We start from the raw sequence: 15,639 nt of genomic DNA, 5'->3' as shown, positions 1-15,639 counted from the left end.
TTAACTTACAGATTATTAGGGAATAGAATGGATAAACTAATCTAAATTCTTAAAAGCCTAATCTTGATTGTCCCTATATTTTAAAATGAGTTTTATCTGTCTTTAGAGTAAAAAATATGTAGACTATTGGATATCTTGTGGAAATCTGCCCCATATCCACATTAAGGCTTAATTACAGGAAGAACACCATTCATGTAGAGAGAAAATCAGTTTCTATGGGTAAGTCAGTGGAGATATAAAACTCAACAAAAAGTTGGATGTAATTGAATTCTACTGCCAATAAAAATGCTTAATAATTTTCCTCACTATTAAAGTTCTATCCGACAGTAAATTTTTTTTTTAAGTTTCAAAAGTAACTTTTGAAAATAAGAAAAAAAGTATAAGTGGTTCAAGCATTACCTCATTTAGTATTATTTACCTATCATGCTGTGTGTAAGCAAAGAAAATGTTTCGCTTTATAAGCAATTTGCACTGCTATGGGAACTAAATTTTCACACTTGGGGTGACTCTTAGGATTTTATTGCAAATATTTGTAAATTGAGCCCTCCCTAAAACTGAAATCCATGTAGCAAATACACTTTGAGTTATGAAAATGCTTATAAGAATGGAATTTAGTATTTTTAAATGCTATAAGTTATCCTTGCTCGTATTATTTTTTGGTCAAATTATTAACTATCTCTGTTTCGAGCTGTATAATTTTGCAATGGTAATGTAACAGATATCTAGCATATGATATTACATTTATATATGTTTAGTATGTATATTGCATATTTACATTTACCTGCAACACATATACATACATGCTTTTATATACACATACACACATATATACATATATAGCGTGTATAATGCATATAAAATACACACACATGCTCACACACAAACACACACACACACCCCCACAACAGGGAAGGAGGAGTGTTTACATTCCTTTTATTCTTCATTCCTGGCCTTCACATTGCTTTTGGATCTGAGTGAACATTTTTTTTGAATGTGACATTTTATAAATTTGACTTTTTTGCAGAAACCTGGGGCTGAACCTCCAGAAGAAGACGAAGGCACTAAGAGAGTTGATCCTCTGCATCAGCTGATCCTTCTGTTTAGTCGGACAGCTTTAACAGAGAAATGGTATGGTTGGAAGGGTTCCTATGAGACATAGGAGGAACAAATCAAGAAACCCGTATCTGAGTATTCTGTGCCATGTGTTCATGTTTGAAGTTCATCTTGATGTTGTTAGGAGAGAGAATTGTTCAAAGATAACAGTCCGCCTGGCCTGTACCTAGGGATGGACACTCATTCAATTGTAGGCTTTAGCAACTACCTACTAGCTCTAGTTTTTCTTAACAACTTTGTAATTAATGATGTAGTTGATTCTGATTCTTCTTATGAAATGGTTTTTCTCCTTATCACAAACAGCCTTTATAAATAAAACAAAAGAACCAAAGCAAATTCCAGTGCCACAAGTATATGGAGACCAATGGTGACCCCAAAATTTTCTGGGTAGATAGTGTCTCCATTGTGCAGTGGGTCTTACGAAACCTCTAGAGGCTAAGGTGAGCCATCACCTCAACTTGGAGGTATCTCTGAGATCTATTTCAAGGGCATTGCCCATTTTTCTTGTCTTCTGCAGCCTTAGTCATATGAATTCACCAAAGCCACAAAGGGCAAACCTCTATGAAGTTGTATAAGAAATGCACTGGTTAGCCTGATCGTCAAAATGTGCTCAGCATCTGTCATTATGGAGGGCAACGCATACATTGGCTGTGCAGATGCGACATAGCAGAGGCTAGAGGACCTTTATCTGCTGCCCTGCAATGGGAAAGAAAGCCAGTGTTGCCCCAGGCCTTTCCCATTCTCTGTAGAATTTGGGATGTCATTTAATTATAAACTCATATCCACATGAATCTCCTCAGAAGAGTTCATTTGACCTCTTTGCATGCCATAATAATGTACATTTCTCCCTCTTAGCTAATGTGATCCATCTTTTCTCTCACTATTTCTCTCTCTCTTATTATTTCCTAACTAACAAAATCATCTCATTCCTAAGCATAGAGCAACTCTCTGTCTGGCATTGTCAGGTAATGAGGTATTTCTCATAAGTGAATTTTTCTCATGGCTGAAGTTTAAAACTGCTGAAATAACTTTGCAAATTTTAGGTGTATTTTTGGTGGAAACTTTTCTTCACATAGTCATGGTTTCCATGCCTCTCAAAAGAGAAGATAATAAACATATTTTAACCTTTCTTAATTTTTAGGAATCATTGTTATGACCATCTTGTGTTTTAATTGTCACATCGTAGTTTGGGGAATCTTTCCATCGAATATCAAATTTCACTTCTGTCAAAAGCCCCCACCTCATTTAAGTTTGCTTGTTTCAAGTTTTGTAGTCTGAAGAAAATTAAAATTATTACATGTGTTTGTAAACCAAAAGACAGTTTGTTTTGTGAAAATTGAAGGCCGGTTCTGTAAGGTAAGATGGGACAGCTATTTAGGATCCCCAGGATCTTTGCTTTCTGATTTCAGGATATTTCTGAATATCCTAATATTGTCTAAGTTTTGTGTTCATTTAATTTTAATACAGTATACTTGTTAGAAAAAGAACAAAGATTATTTTATACAGTGATGATACGTTTGCATGTGCCTAGCCTTCTGCCTAAGCACTGATGTTTTCTTCTTGTTTTCCCCAGCAAACTGGAGGAAGATTTTTTATATATGGCCTATGCAGATATTATGGCAAAGGTAAATATGTATCCTTCCTGATTTTCATGTTTAATTTTAATAAAGGGAAATAACTTTCATCTGAAAAGGATGAGAATCTGTGTATTTGATTAATTTCAACTTTGTGTTTGTAGCATAAATCTCTGTTCTAAATTCCTTGGCAGGTCATCATTGTTTCCTACTTAAACATTTTATTTATGGGGAGCCATAACTTTTTCTAAACATTCATTCATTCAACAAATATTTGCTGGACATCAATATGTTGGAGATAACACGTGAAGAAGAAAGAAGGGCACACACTACACCTTCGTGGAGATTTTGGCTGATAGGGAAGACAACATTTAAGCAAACGGTTGTAGAAAAACCCTGATGAATTTAATGGTAGACAAATGTATCAGTCCATTTTTACACTGCTAGAGATGATCTAAGTATAAAGAAGGATGTGTGTAGGTTGCATGCAAATACTATGCCGTTAGTCAGAGACTTGAGCATCCTTGGATTTTGATATCCCAAGTAAAGTTACCCATGGAGGGCCAACTGTATATTTACAGAAACATAAAACTGTATGTTTAAAGTAACATAAAAATATACACCATGAAAGAAAAGTTTCACGAAATTTTACTCTTCCTGTGAGCAATGTAGTCTGAAATTTTCCATTCTATTTAAACAGAGAGTTGTTTTTATTTTATCATGAATCACTAAATTGTTTTTACGTCTGATTGATGAGCTGAAACACCTACTTCAATAACCACTGGGTTAAAAGATAAAAGGATAGGACCGGGCACAGTGGCTCACGCCTGTAATCCCAACACTTTGGGAGGCTGAGGCGGGTGGATCATTTGAGATCAGGAGTTGGAGAGCAGCCTGGCCAACACGGTGAAACCCCGTCTCTACTAAAAATACAAAAATTAGCCTGGCATGGTGGTGCATGCCTGTAATCCCAGCTCCTCAGGAGGCTGAGGCAGGAGAATTGCTTGAACCTGGGAGGCGGAAGGTTGCAGTGAGCCGAGACTGCATCACTGCACGCCAGCCTGGGCGATGGAGTGAGAGTCCATCTCAAAAAAAAAAAAAAAAAAAAAAAAGATAAAGGGATAAAAGATACAAAGGATAAAAGATACAAAGGGAAGAAGGGAAGGCTGCCAGGATAATGGGAGGTTGGAAATGTTTCCTTTTAAGGTCATTTGCTGTCTCTGAAGACAAAAGTACAGTCATCCTCTGACACCAAAGTGTTTGGTAGAGTCTATGGAGGAAGGCTGGAGGAGAGAGAGAAACACTGAAAGACATATCGTGGCAATTGGCATGGCACATGGGCTAGAAATTAAAATGGGACTCGCAGACTGTGTAGGAAGCCTGGTTTATTTTAGGCTGTTGTCTATGAATTTGTAGCAGTCATGCTCCCCCTGGCTGTGTGAGGACAACTAGCAATTCTCAGAACCAAAAGCAAATTCTGAGAAGCCAGGAAGTTAGATTCATCAAGGGTGAAGATTTCTGTCAGAGTCTTGTTGAGAACAGCAGATCAAAGCAGGTTTGTGTACTGCTAGGAGGTGGCTTGTTAGGAAATGAAGAAAGAGGGAGGTGAGAAAGAGGTGTAGAGCAGCCCCAGGCCTGGGTGTTCTCTGCAGCTGAAGAATCGAAGTGGGCTGAACAGGTAGAAGCTCCTGGTTTGAGAAGAGGTAGAAGCTCTTGATTTGAGAATAGGTTGTTTCTGATTGTTAGAGTTCTTCCTTGTGAGTGAAATTGAATTTGCCTCCATGTTGATTTTGTTGGATCCTGAAGCTAAATCTAGTTTCTTTTGACAGATGGTCAAATATTTGAGGAGGCCTATCTTGTTGACTCTTTACCTCAAGATGTTCCCCTTCATAATTAACTAATCATATTCCTTTTATTGTTTAATGTAACTCAGGGATGTCCAGCTTGCACCACTCAGTTTGTTACACTCTGCACATTCTCCATTATATTCATATGTGCCACGCAGAAGTTAATCAAAGACGGTATTCCAGTTATGACCTCACCTGTGTAGTGTGTATGGGGACTGTACCCTCACTTACTCTGCCTTAGGATCTTATACATTGGCCATCAATGGCAAGAATGCATTAAATTTTTAGCCAGATCACATCAGCTACCCTGTATTAGACTGTTGATTTTTAATTTTTTATTAAGTATATGTCATCATTTCTCTAAATTCAAGTCAGACCATTTCCCCAGGCTGAAATCTTTTTAACATTTGGTTCTGTCACCCACTGTTACCTCTTTCCATTTATATTAACCACAAACTTAGTAAGTATGAGTGATTTCTCTGTTTAAGTTTTTGGTAAGCAGCTGATATTTTTATACCCTTTCCCAGACTGGTTAACCTACCTTATTTTTAATTCATCTAAACATACTTTTATAAAACTCATATTTCTCATCTCCTTTCATGAGATACTTAAAGAAATCAAGATGTTACTGTGACTGCTTAAAGCTGAATTCTAACTTTGGTAAAACTGCCAAAGATGGATGAGTTTTCCTCAATTATTTGCTTGATAACCATTTTAGACTATTATTGATTACTAATATCAAACTTCCTAGCAGGTAGTTTTTGGAAGTTGTCTTTCCTCGTTTTAAAAATTAGCATCCCAGTTTTCTGGAACTTTCTCTTGGTCTTCAAGGTTTCTCAGTTTACCAACAGTCATTCTGCATCCATGGATGTTACTTCTGCTTTGAGTCTTGAAACTTGAGACTTGAACTCACTTTAAGAGACTCTTGTATGTATCTTCCTCCACCACTGCAGTTCCCTTGGAAGGCGTCATATATATCTTACTTAGGTTTTTGTTTTTCAGGTTTCATTGTTTTTCAAGCTTAGGAACACAGAGTTGGGTTAATCATAACCCTGGATTCATGATACACACTCATTGTTCTTCCACTAGTGTCTACTTTTTTAAAAGTTACTTAGTCATTTCTAATAATGTAGTAACTACCCGTATACCCACCCCCGACAAGAAACAACCTAGAGAATTTACATGTTATCCTATGGGCTTCTCATTAACCCATACCCTGTCTCCCCACACAAAGAAACCATCATTCTAAACCTTGTGCTCAAGATGCCCTTGCTTTTATTTTCATATAGTTTTCGTTTATTTATATATAGATAGATAAATTCTCATATATATATATATATAATTTAAATTGTTACTGACTTTTAAAAGGATAGTATGCTGTGTATAATCTTTTGGACTCTACTTCTTGGATTAATAGTGTTTCCTAAGATTCCTCCATACTTTTGTGTGCTGTTGGAGTTCATTTGTTTTTATTGTTGTGTTATATCCCTTTGGGCAGATATACCAGAGCTTATCCATTTACCTTTTTTGTTGATAGACTTTTGTATTACCTATGTTTTTGCTAATGCGAACAGGCATTGAATGCCTATTCTTATCCATTTTACCTATTTTGCAAGAGCTACAGGGTGTACACATTTTCAAGTAAAGGAACAAATGTCATACTGTTTTCCAAAGTTATTGCATCAATGGACATTCTTAACAACAGTTAAGAGAGATTCTGATGATCCACACCCCCTCCAATATTTGATATATGACTTACTGACTTTTGTCAACCAAATGGATATGAAATGGTATTTTGCTGGAGTTATGATTTTCATTTCTCTTGGCTAGGTACTTTTCTGTATTACAAAAATCACTTCTTTCTGAAACAGAAGAGCTGACGAGTGGTTCTGCACGTCCTCTCTATTATGATGAGTACAGCATCTGCTCTAAATCATGTACTTACCGCTCCTTGTTGACCATACTTTGGCGATAATTTGAAAAATCATTTTACATCTTTGTATTTTTCAAGCCACACTTCATTCTAAACTCTATTCCCCTACTCCTATCATATATACCTCCTCTTTAAAAAGTCCTGTGGAGAACTTCAGTACATCCCATCCGTTTGCTGTTGCCACCCCCTTTTGTCTGCATCATGCCTGCCCTGCTTAATTCCTTAGAATGTCTCTTTACTAGCTGGCATCCCTCTTGGACTATTTGAAGCCGCTTCACACTACTGGTGGTTTTACCAATCTGAATACGGTAACAGTGTGGAGGAAGATATCTGCAATGATACCATAAATTCAACACTCAGCAATGTTGCTACTGTTTTGAGTTTCCAGCTACTGTTTTGAGTTTCCCTTTCCTCCTAGTTCTACTCCTCCTCTAACTTTTTAAAAATATTTAAGATCCACGTTGTTATGCCCAGGGTTCCATTCTTTCTTGGTTAAAAGTATAAAGTGCTGCGGTCACATTCTTACGAGTTTCTCTCTTCTGTCTCACCCATGAGGTCTCTGTTAGTCAGATTTAAATCCACACTGAAAGTTTCTGGGTTTTGATTCCTTAGTCTTCTATGGAGTTATCAAATCAGAAAGTCAAAAGAATGCATGAAATATACTTCTCTGGCAGAATGAAATTTTCAGCAGATACCAACAAGCTGAAGAGGCCTCATTAATCCGTTATGCATTCGTGTTGCCAGTGTTGAATTCTGTTGTGGATACCTGAATGGTTTGAAGTATCCTCCGTTTTATTTTTTTCTTCTAAATTGTTTATTCTGCGCCTGCCCCTTTATGTAATTAGCTTATTTGCCTTTTCCTTCCTGGCAAAGGAATGACTCTTCCTTGTCTAGAACTTAGCATTCTGATCCAGAAAGCCAAATCCTGCTACAGGGCTGTCTAATATAACTTCCCATTTGCTTAGCATTACCATCTATGTCACATGGGTGCCATTTGCTATTGAAGAACATATCTTTTGTTCCAGTAAATCCTGCTGTTTCTCTACAGTATATTCAAAAGCTGCTAGAAATCTGATAACCATTTGTTTGTGATCTTAGCATATTCTCAAGCTAATTAGAAGTGTAAAGTAGTTCTTATAGGTTTGATGAATTTGTCATATGTAGTCTATACACCAAGTAAATTCAGGTTTAACAGTTTTTAAAAATCACAGATTTTTAACTTCATTAGGATCAAATCTCATTAAATTTTCCTTGGAAGATTTTTTTAAAAAACAGTTAAAACTATTTTATTTCAAAATACTTTTTTATAAAACATTTTTTTTCAGCTACTGCTTTAAATGGATCATTCCTTTGTACAAAAGCAAACATGGCTTATGAGTTTTATAACTTAAAAACATATCGTTATAATCCCAAATAGTAATTTTTCTGAATGTATTCTTTATCTCAAACCTTGTGTTTCTCCTATGTTTCTGAAGGTCATGAAATTTTTATAGAAGCTTATGTCTTTGAGAAAATGTAAAATTTCATATCCTTGAGACATTTTATATTAGTATTCTAATTTGCATAGAGAGTAAGCATGCTTGTTATCTGATAAAATTCCTATACTTCTTACTCCTATTTACTAATGTACATTACTAATAATTGGAAATAATGGGAGACATTAGAATAGGTAGGTCTTAAGGAGCGGCTAAGCAAAATTGCTCTGTTTTTGACATTAGATGTACAGTATGTATTGATGGAGGACCGCAGATTTGCCTTCCAAACCTGTTTTGCTGAAGTTCTCATGAGTTCTTATTTTTTTAAATCCTGGCTAACTAATAACATGTAATAACATATAACGAATAACTAATAACAGAGTAACAGAAACTCAAAGTAGAACATTTCCTGCTTTCTGAGTGAATCATTAACATCTTTGCTTTTGTGATGAAACATGCAGTTTGACATCTTAGCCAGACAGTGAAACTGTCCTAGGCCTGCGTCCCCACCTTTATTTCCTCCTTTGTAAACTATGCTTATGTGCCTAGCATTATAAACAGAAAGAGTGGTGCTCAGTATGTATTTGTTGAATGAATGAAAGAATATGACAAACATTTGAGAATTTATCATGGAGTGGTTGGAAGGGTCACATTGTTTACCTTCCCTTCCATCCCCAGTTCATCTCCATGCCCAGAGTACTGTGTCTAATTGAATTAAAAGTATTTTTATGATTTGTAGCTTATATTTCATTATCTGCCTTCGTACACCCCATGGAAACACTGAATGCTTACCAAGCGGAAGAAATACATATAAGGGTTGGAACAATCTAACTTTAATGAGCTGTAGGCTTCTTCCTACTATGGCTTTTGGTTAATGACCAATTTCTTTTGGTCACTATTATATTACAGACCATAACAATAAAGCAGCTGAGATTTATTAAAAGCATATGATTTTTCAGACTCTTTTTTCTTTATTTTATTTTTTTGAGATCGAGTTTCATTCTGTCACCCAGGCTGGAATGCAATGGCGCGATCTTGGCTCACTGCAGCTTCCACCTCCCAGGTTCACGCCTTTCTCCTGCCTCAGCCTTCTGAGTAGCTGTCATTACAGGCACCCACCACCACGCCCAGCTAATTTTTGTATTTTTAGTAGCAACGGGGTTTCACCATGTTGTTCAGGATGGTCTCAAACTCCTGACCTCAGGTGATCCGCCCGCCTCAGCCTCCCAAAGTGCTGGGATTACAGGGGTGAGCCACCTCGCCCGGCCTAATTTTAATTAATGGTTATTATATCTGCCTGTATTCATGCATTGCAATGGCAGCATTAAAAAAAAAGAGAGAGAAAAACAATCCTTTTAAGGTTTGCAGTTTGGTTTGAATGAGGCCGATGTATGAATAAGTAGCAGATGTAGTATGATATGCACCTCATAGTTATCTGTTACCTATAAAATATGTAATCTAATATTTTATTTTTGTAAAAGCACTATATATAATTTTCTTTCATGTCATGAATTCATTGATGTCATCTAAGTATTCTGTCTTACACACATTTAATCAAGGTTGACGATAATACAAATGATTTGCTCTTCTATGTCAAATGTTCTTTTGCACTATCTAAAATCTCAACATATTCCTGTCCCCCCCCCCCCTTTTTTTTTTTGCATGTACAGAGTTGTCATGATGAGGAAGATGATGATGGTGAAGAGGAAGTGAAGAGTTTTGAAGTAAGATGGATCTTTCTGGATTTGCCTTTTTTTTTTCTATCTTGAAACATTGTTTCATAGCTTATAACTGACATTTATGTTTCTTGCTTCATGGCTTATTGCAGCTTATTGTGTCAAGGAACTGCATGTCAGAGCTGGATGGACAAACCTGAGTCCTAACATTTGCTGAAGTTAAGACCAAGGATCATAGAATAGTTAAATAATATAATGAAGCCCATATGTTCAGAATGAGTGTTCCTGAGAACCCTCAGAGATGAGACGGCTTCAAATTGTTCTCATCTCAGTGATGTCGTGGTCTGGAATTTCCAACAGACGTGAGGAAAATGTTTATTGAAGAACAACATGACATCAAGTTTTTCATCAAACCCTTGGTTTGATATTTTTTCCTGAATAGAAGTCTTAAAGATTTGGCCTTAAAGACTTCTGCCCAATTAGATCACTCATTCCATGTACATATGCAGATAGTGGCACACAACGCAGTTTGCTTGCATGGGGTAGGAGTCCATGTATCCCTAGGACTGTATTACGATTATTTTCTCAAATGCTCTCAGCTTTTAAATGTCCTATATAATTTGAAATGCTGCTTAATGTTACTTAGCCCAAGGGAAAGTTCTTGATATTTTCCCCATTTGCTTATACTATATTTTCATTTTTTATGAGGCAAAGCTAGTTGTTGCTAACTACCACTCTTTTTGTTTATTGGTTCTTTTTTTTTTTTTGTTTTGTTTTAGAATTTTCATAAAGAAATTAAGTGCAGGGAAATAGAAATTAGATTCTTTTTCTTTTCCTTTTAATTTACATGTCTGGACTTTGAGCTAGAAGTCTGGAAATATATCAGTAGCCAGCAATGAGTCTTTAATTAAAGTGGACCCACAAAAACATATTAGCTTAAGAATAAGCTCAGAGCAGCGACCTTCCAGGATCCATTTGTTATGAGCATGTCTGCAGCATTGAAGTCAATGTGTCAAAAACATAAAAACAATCTAATTTGAGGAACCCATGACTATTGCTGGCTGAGAAAAATGCCATAAGATTAATTTCGGTATGATTTCTATAATCTTTTCTAATGTATGTGTTTTCTATTCTCAAAGTCATCTTTATTGATAAGAAAGTGAGGTCAGTTAGAATGAGCTGTGAGCAGCAAATAATACTGTTTTTCTGAAGTGCACACCATTTATGGTCTATCCGTTGTCTTCAGAGCAATTGTTTATTGCTATTTTGCTTCTTGTCCTCATCCTTCCTTAAGGTCACAGGATCCCAACGCAGCAAGGTAAAACTATATATATGTGTGTATTTGTCTGGGTCTGAGTTTCGGTTTCTTGTGACATTTACCTTTGTTAGACCCAACATCTTGGATTCTTTTGTAAAAAGGAGGTCTTGAAAATCTTTCTACAAGTTTGTAGCTCCAATGCAATTGGTCTCTTCAGGATCCCTTCGTTTGACACAGGCTTATTCTTCTTGCAATTTATATGACTCATAATTTGAAATTTTATCCTCCAGCTAACTTTGAGCTGTATACTGTGCTGGGATAAAGGAATCCAGCCCTTTAGATGACAAACTTTTTAAACCAGGGACTTCTCATTTTTGGTGCAGTGTTCTGACCTTATCCCTCTTGATGTTTTTTTCAACCCTAGTTTTATTACTTGAAAACAGAGAATGGTGTTGCTGGTGAGATTGGAAAGAAGCCTGCTTTTCTATTGTGCTAGTAATCATTTCAATTAGTAACTGGAGATTATATTCCATGATTTCAATACTGATTTCATCATTGCATTAAAGGGAAGAACTAGATGACTATTTCTCTCTTAACATTTTGAATACTGGGAACATTTGCTAAAAGAAAACATTTTGATATAGAATTACAAAATTGCTTATGTTAATATGAACCTTGTTAAGCTTGCGTTTTATTTTCATAAGGCTATTTAGTAGGAAAATCAATCATAAACGTTCTGGGAAGATGATAACCATAAAGACTTTTGTTTTTGTTTTTGTTTTTGTTTAAAAAAAAAAGAAAAGAAAAGAAAAAAAAACCTTTTTAGGTGGCTGGGCTCAGTGGCTCACTCTTGTAATCCCAGCACTTTGGGAGGCTGAGGCTGGTGGATCACTTGAGATCAGAAGTTCAAGTCTGGCCAACGTGGTGAAACCCTATCTCTACTAAAAATACAAAAATTAGCCGGGCGTGGTAGTGCAAGCCTGTAATCCCAGCCACTCGGGAGGCTGAGGCCGGAGAATCACTTGAACCTGGGAGGAGGAGGTTGCAGTGAGCCAAGATTGCTCCATTGCACTCCAGCCCGGGTGACAAGAGCGAAACTCTGTCTCAACAACAAAAAAGCTTTTGAGTTTGTAAGTGTAAGCTATTCTACTTTGCCTTCTTTAAAAAAAAAAAAAAAAAAAAAAAAAAAAAGTGAAATATTTGCTGCCAAAATGAATTTTAGACTGTCCTGAAGAAACTATTTTAAAATTTCTTTTTTTTGAGACAGAGTCTCACTGCGTCACTAGGCTGGAGTGCAGTGGCATGATCTCAGCTCACTGCAAGCTCCGCCTCCCAGGTTCAACCCATTCCCCTGCTCCAGCCTTCCGAGTAGCTGGGACTACAGGACACGCCACCATGCCCGACTAATTTTTGTATTTTAGCAGAGATGGGGTTTCACCATGTCGGCCAGGGTGGTATTTATCTCCTGACCTCATGATCCACCTGTCTCGGCCTCCCAAAGTCCTGGGATTACAGGTGTGAGCCACCACACCCGGCCACTTTTTAATTTTTTTAACTCACTATTATAGTTGGAGGAATCTATTGTTCTTGTGTCATCATCCTTGTAAATTTCAAAATGTAAATCATGTATATACTATCAGATGCAGCTCTGATCTAATGGATATAATGGTTAATGGCATATAATGAGCCTAACACCCAATAATATATTATGGGCTTAAATAATAGATAAGAATGGATATAATAATAATTTGGTAGATTTTGATTTTTTTCTCATTAATTGTTTCATATAAAATTTCTGCGAATTGTTGAGGGATGAAAACATGAAGGGATCACCTAACATCAAGTAAAGAACTGATTTCCTAAGTAGCATAAAAGTTAATGCCTCAAGAATGCGTTGATAGTTGGATGATGGGGCTGGATGATGGGGCTGTATGATGGAGAAAGTGTTGCTAGCCAACAAAACCATTTTACCTTGAAAGAGGAATGCAGTTTCAGAGAGATCAGTTTGATAAATAGGGTCAAATTTAGTGACATTAGAAAGGTTCCTTATTCAGAAAAGAAGTCTGAAAGACAACTAGTGGTGGCATCTTAATATTTAGACACTAGGATTCAGGCCAGACTAAGGACAAGAAATCAAATGAGATATGGAGTGTGACTGGAGAGAAAGGGTTACCTTTGAACTTAGAACAGTGGACAAGTATTCCCATGATGGTAAAACCTGGCAATTAATTCCAAAACAGAGGATATAGACCAGCAGGTATGACCGTCTCAGCAAGAGGCAGGCGTTTGAAGTGCTGGGAATTGCCACACATTTATAGGTGTAATGCAGGACACCAGATTTGGGGATTTGCACTTCCTAATGAGAGTTTTTTTTTTTTTTTTAGTGATCTCCATCCGATTTGGGACTATAATTTACACCTAATTTATGTAACATGCTACTCTTAACAAAATACTGTGTAAGTGGTATGAAATAATACAAAGTTGAGAAACAGAGATATATCTAATTAATTCCCTATAAAGATACTCTTCTCTGAGATCGACTATGTGATACCAACAAAACCACTGAAAAATGTATTGTTTATAAATGTAGTAATCTACCATACTTTTGACATTGAGATGTCTATTTGACGTAATTGAGACATGGTCTAATAGTGGAGTTATTCACGTAAGTTACAAATATGAAAGGCTATTTGTCAGTTTCAATAATTCTTATAATGAATTATATCGAATAAGTTTGGAAATAACACAAAGTGTGTGGTAATTGAATTCTATCCCTATAGCTGGTTAATTATTAATATTTGCTATAGTTTCTATTTAAATTCTTTCCCTGTAAAGGATTCCATAAAGTCACTGAGAAGAGAAACAAAGTAGGTAAAAAGAAAAGTGGTATTATAGGGAAATTTTCCATGAAGAATGCAGTAAAGCTCAAAAAACATGGAAAACAAGGAAAGAGGAATGACTTGCCAGCTTGTTTCTTCTTCCATCACATACATGTATTATTGATATGATCCTGTTAAATTAAAACTTGCCTGATTTAACCTGATTACAAAATTCCCTCTTTCATCTGTAATACATGTAAATATGCTTTTCCTATAACTACTTATCAAATAACTTTATTGCATATTTAGTTAATTATTTTTTAGGTTTGGAGCAACTTCTGTATCAAAAGCATTAAAAAGGACAGTTAAATCTTATAAAGAGGCTGACATTAATTGAAAGGGAAGAAATGTTTTACCAGTTACCTGAAAACATAATTATTGGAGTTGAATGCTAGATTTAACTTTTTAATTTTTCTAAGGCAAATAACAATAAACAGTAATGTTTCAAGTCAAATAACATCATTTTTCTGAGCATTACGGGTTTGTCTCACCTAGATCAACAAAGAGCTTTGATACTGCAGTAGACATTTATTAACTGATTTTATAAAAAACTCAGAAACATTCTTTAGATGGATACTTCTTTTATTGCTCTTCTCTAAAATCTGAGCATATAGCATTAAATAATAATTTACTGAAAGCATTTCTTTAGAATATTAAGGAACTATAATATAGATTTCTTGTTTACTGCCAAATCTAAATTAATGACAGTGAAGCTTAGATAAGCAAGAGGAATGGAGTGTTAACTCGTCTTCCAGGCCATCTTTCTCAAATATTAGGCAAACTGCATCTTCCTTTTGGCGAATGCCCAATTTCTAATTCACAGATGAATTATCTGATGAGTCTGAGGTCCTATTTTTCTGTACTATTGATTAAAGAGAATTGCTTATGTGTTAAATTCTAAATATGCCTATGGCAGAGTTGGTAATTCTGTAATAAATACTTAGGAAACCAGCATATTCTCTCAGATGGACCTGAGACACAAACAAAATATTGTCATACCTGATAACATACTCAAACCAATACCCAGCTCGTATCCCACGGTATGTGCCGTTAAGTATGGAAGAACCAATTTAGGTCCAAAATGTTTTAAGGATTGATATTATGTAGCACTACCCCAACGATAAAAAATTTTTGTCTGGCCCATCCGTGAATCTAATTTTTAATAGAATACAATGTTTTGGTAATGCTACAAGAATGAATTGGCTGTAAGATATACTGCCCCCATGGCTACATAATTTGAACTTTGAATGGGTATATTTGGTGCTTTTCGTAGTAACACAGCATTTTAAATTAAAAAGTCTTCCTGAATCTTAGCAAAGAGAATTTTTAAATGCATAAAAATGGAAGATATGTCTATGGATATAAAATATTGAAACAATTATTCCATATATCAAGAAAATTTATAATTCTTTAGTTCCTACTGCAGGAAGTATATGGTATCCAAAATATGGACTAAAGCATTAAGAGTTGCTTTTCATACTATTGAATCGTAGAGGGGAAGAGGGAAGGAATTTTGATGGCCAGTGTCCTCCAGTACTCACTCTGATTGCTGCAGTCTGCCAACTACATTTTTATACAATAAAATTACATATCTCAAGTAATCATCTCGTGTCTTAGCTCAGACTTCCTAGAAAACACGGGCAAAAGCTTATGTGCTAACACTTTACTGGGGGAAGGGGTGTTACAATCCCAGGGAATTAAGAGTTAGGGAAATAGAGAAACGATACAGGGAATGAGGCAGGGCAAATAGAAGACTGAGTGTTCCTGAGCTGGTCATAGCCGTTGAGCAGTTCAGCTTCTTGCTCGGTTGTGTGGGATGCCTCCTGAGAGACCGTACGCGTCACAGAACAGAACAGGGCCTCCTGGGGAAGGAGGATGGGCACT

General features: G+C 36.1%; 1 protein-coding gene across 1 annotated transcript in view; it reads left to right on the top strand.

Annotated features, from left to right (window-relative positions):
- The window catches only part of RYR2 (ryanodine receptor 2), a 557,611-nt gene that overhangs the window by 458,276 nt on the left and 83,696 nt on the right, over window positions 1–15,639 (top strand). The window contains exons 78-80 of the mRNA XM_031934901.1: window positions 1,025–1,128; window positions 2,687–2,738; window positions 9,613–9,666. Of these exons, the coding sequence (XP_031790761.1) occupies window positions 1,025–1,128; window positions 2,687–2,738; window positions 9,613–9,666 (210 nt within the window). The remainder of the gene's footprint in view (window positions 1–1,024; window positions 1,129–2,686; window positions 2,739–9,612; window positions 9,667–15,639) is intronic.

This window comes from Piliocolobus tephrosceles, chromosome 1 (assembly GCF_002776525.5).
Source record: "Piliocolobus tephrosceles isolate RC106 chromosome 1, ASM277652v3, whole genome shotgun sequence".
Taxonomy (NCBI): domain Eukaryota; kingdom Metazoa; phylum Chordata; class Mammalia; order Primates; family Cercopithecidae; genus Piliocolobus; species Piliocolobus tephrosceles.
Note: the sequence above shows the minus strand (reverse complement) of the source record. Positions and strands in the feature narration are given on the sequence as shown.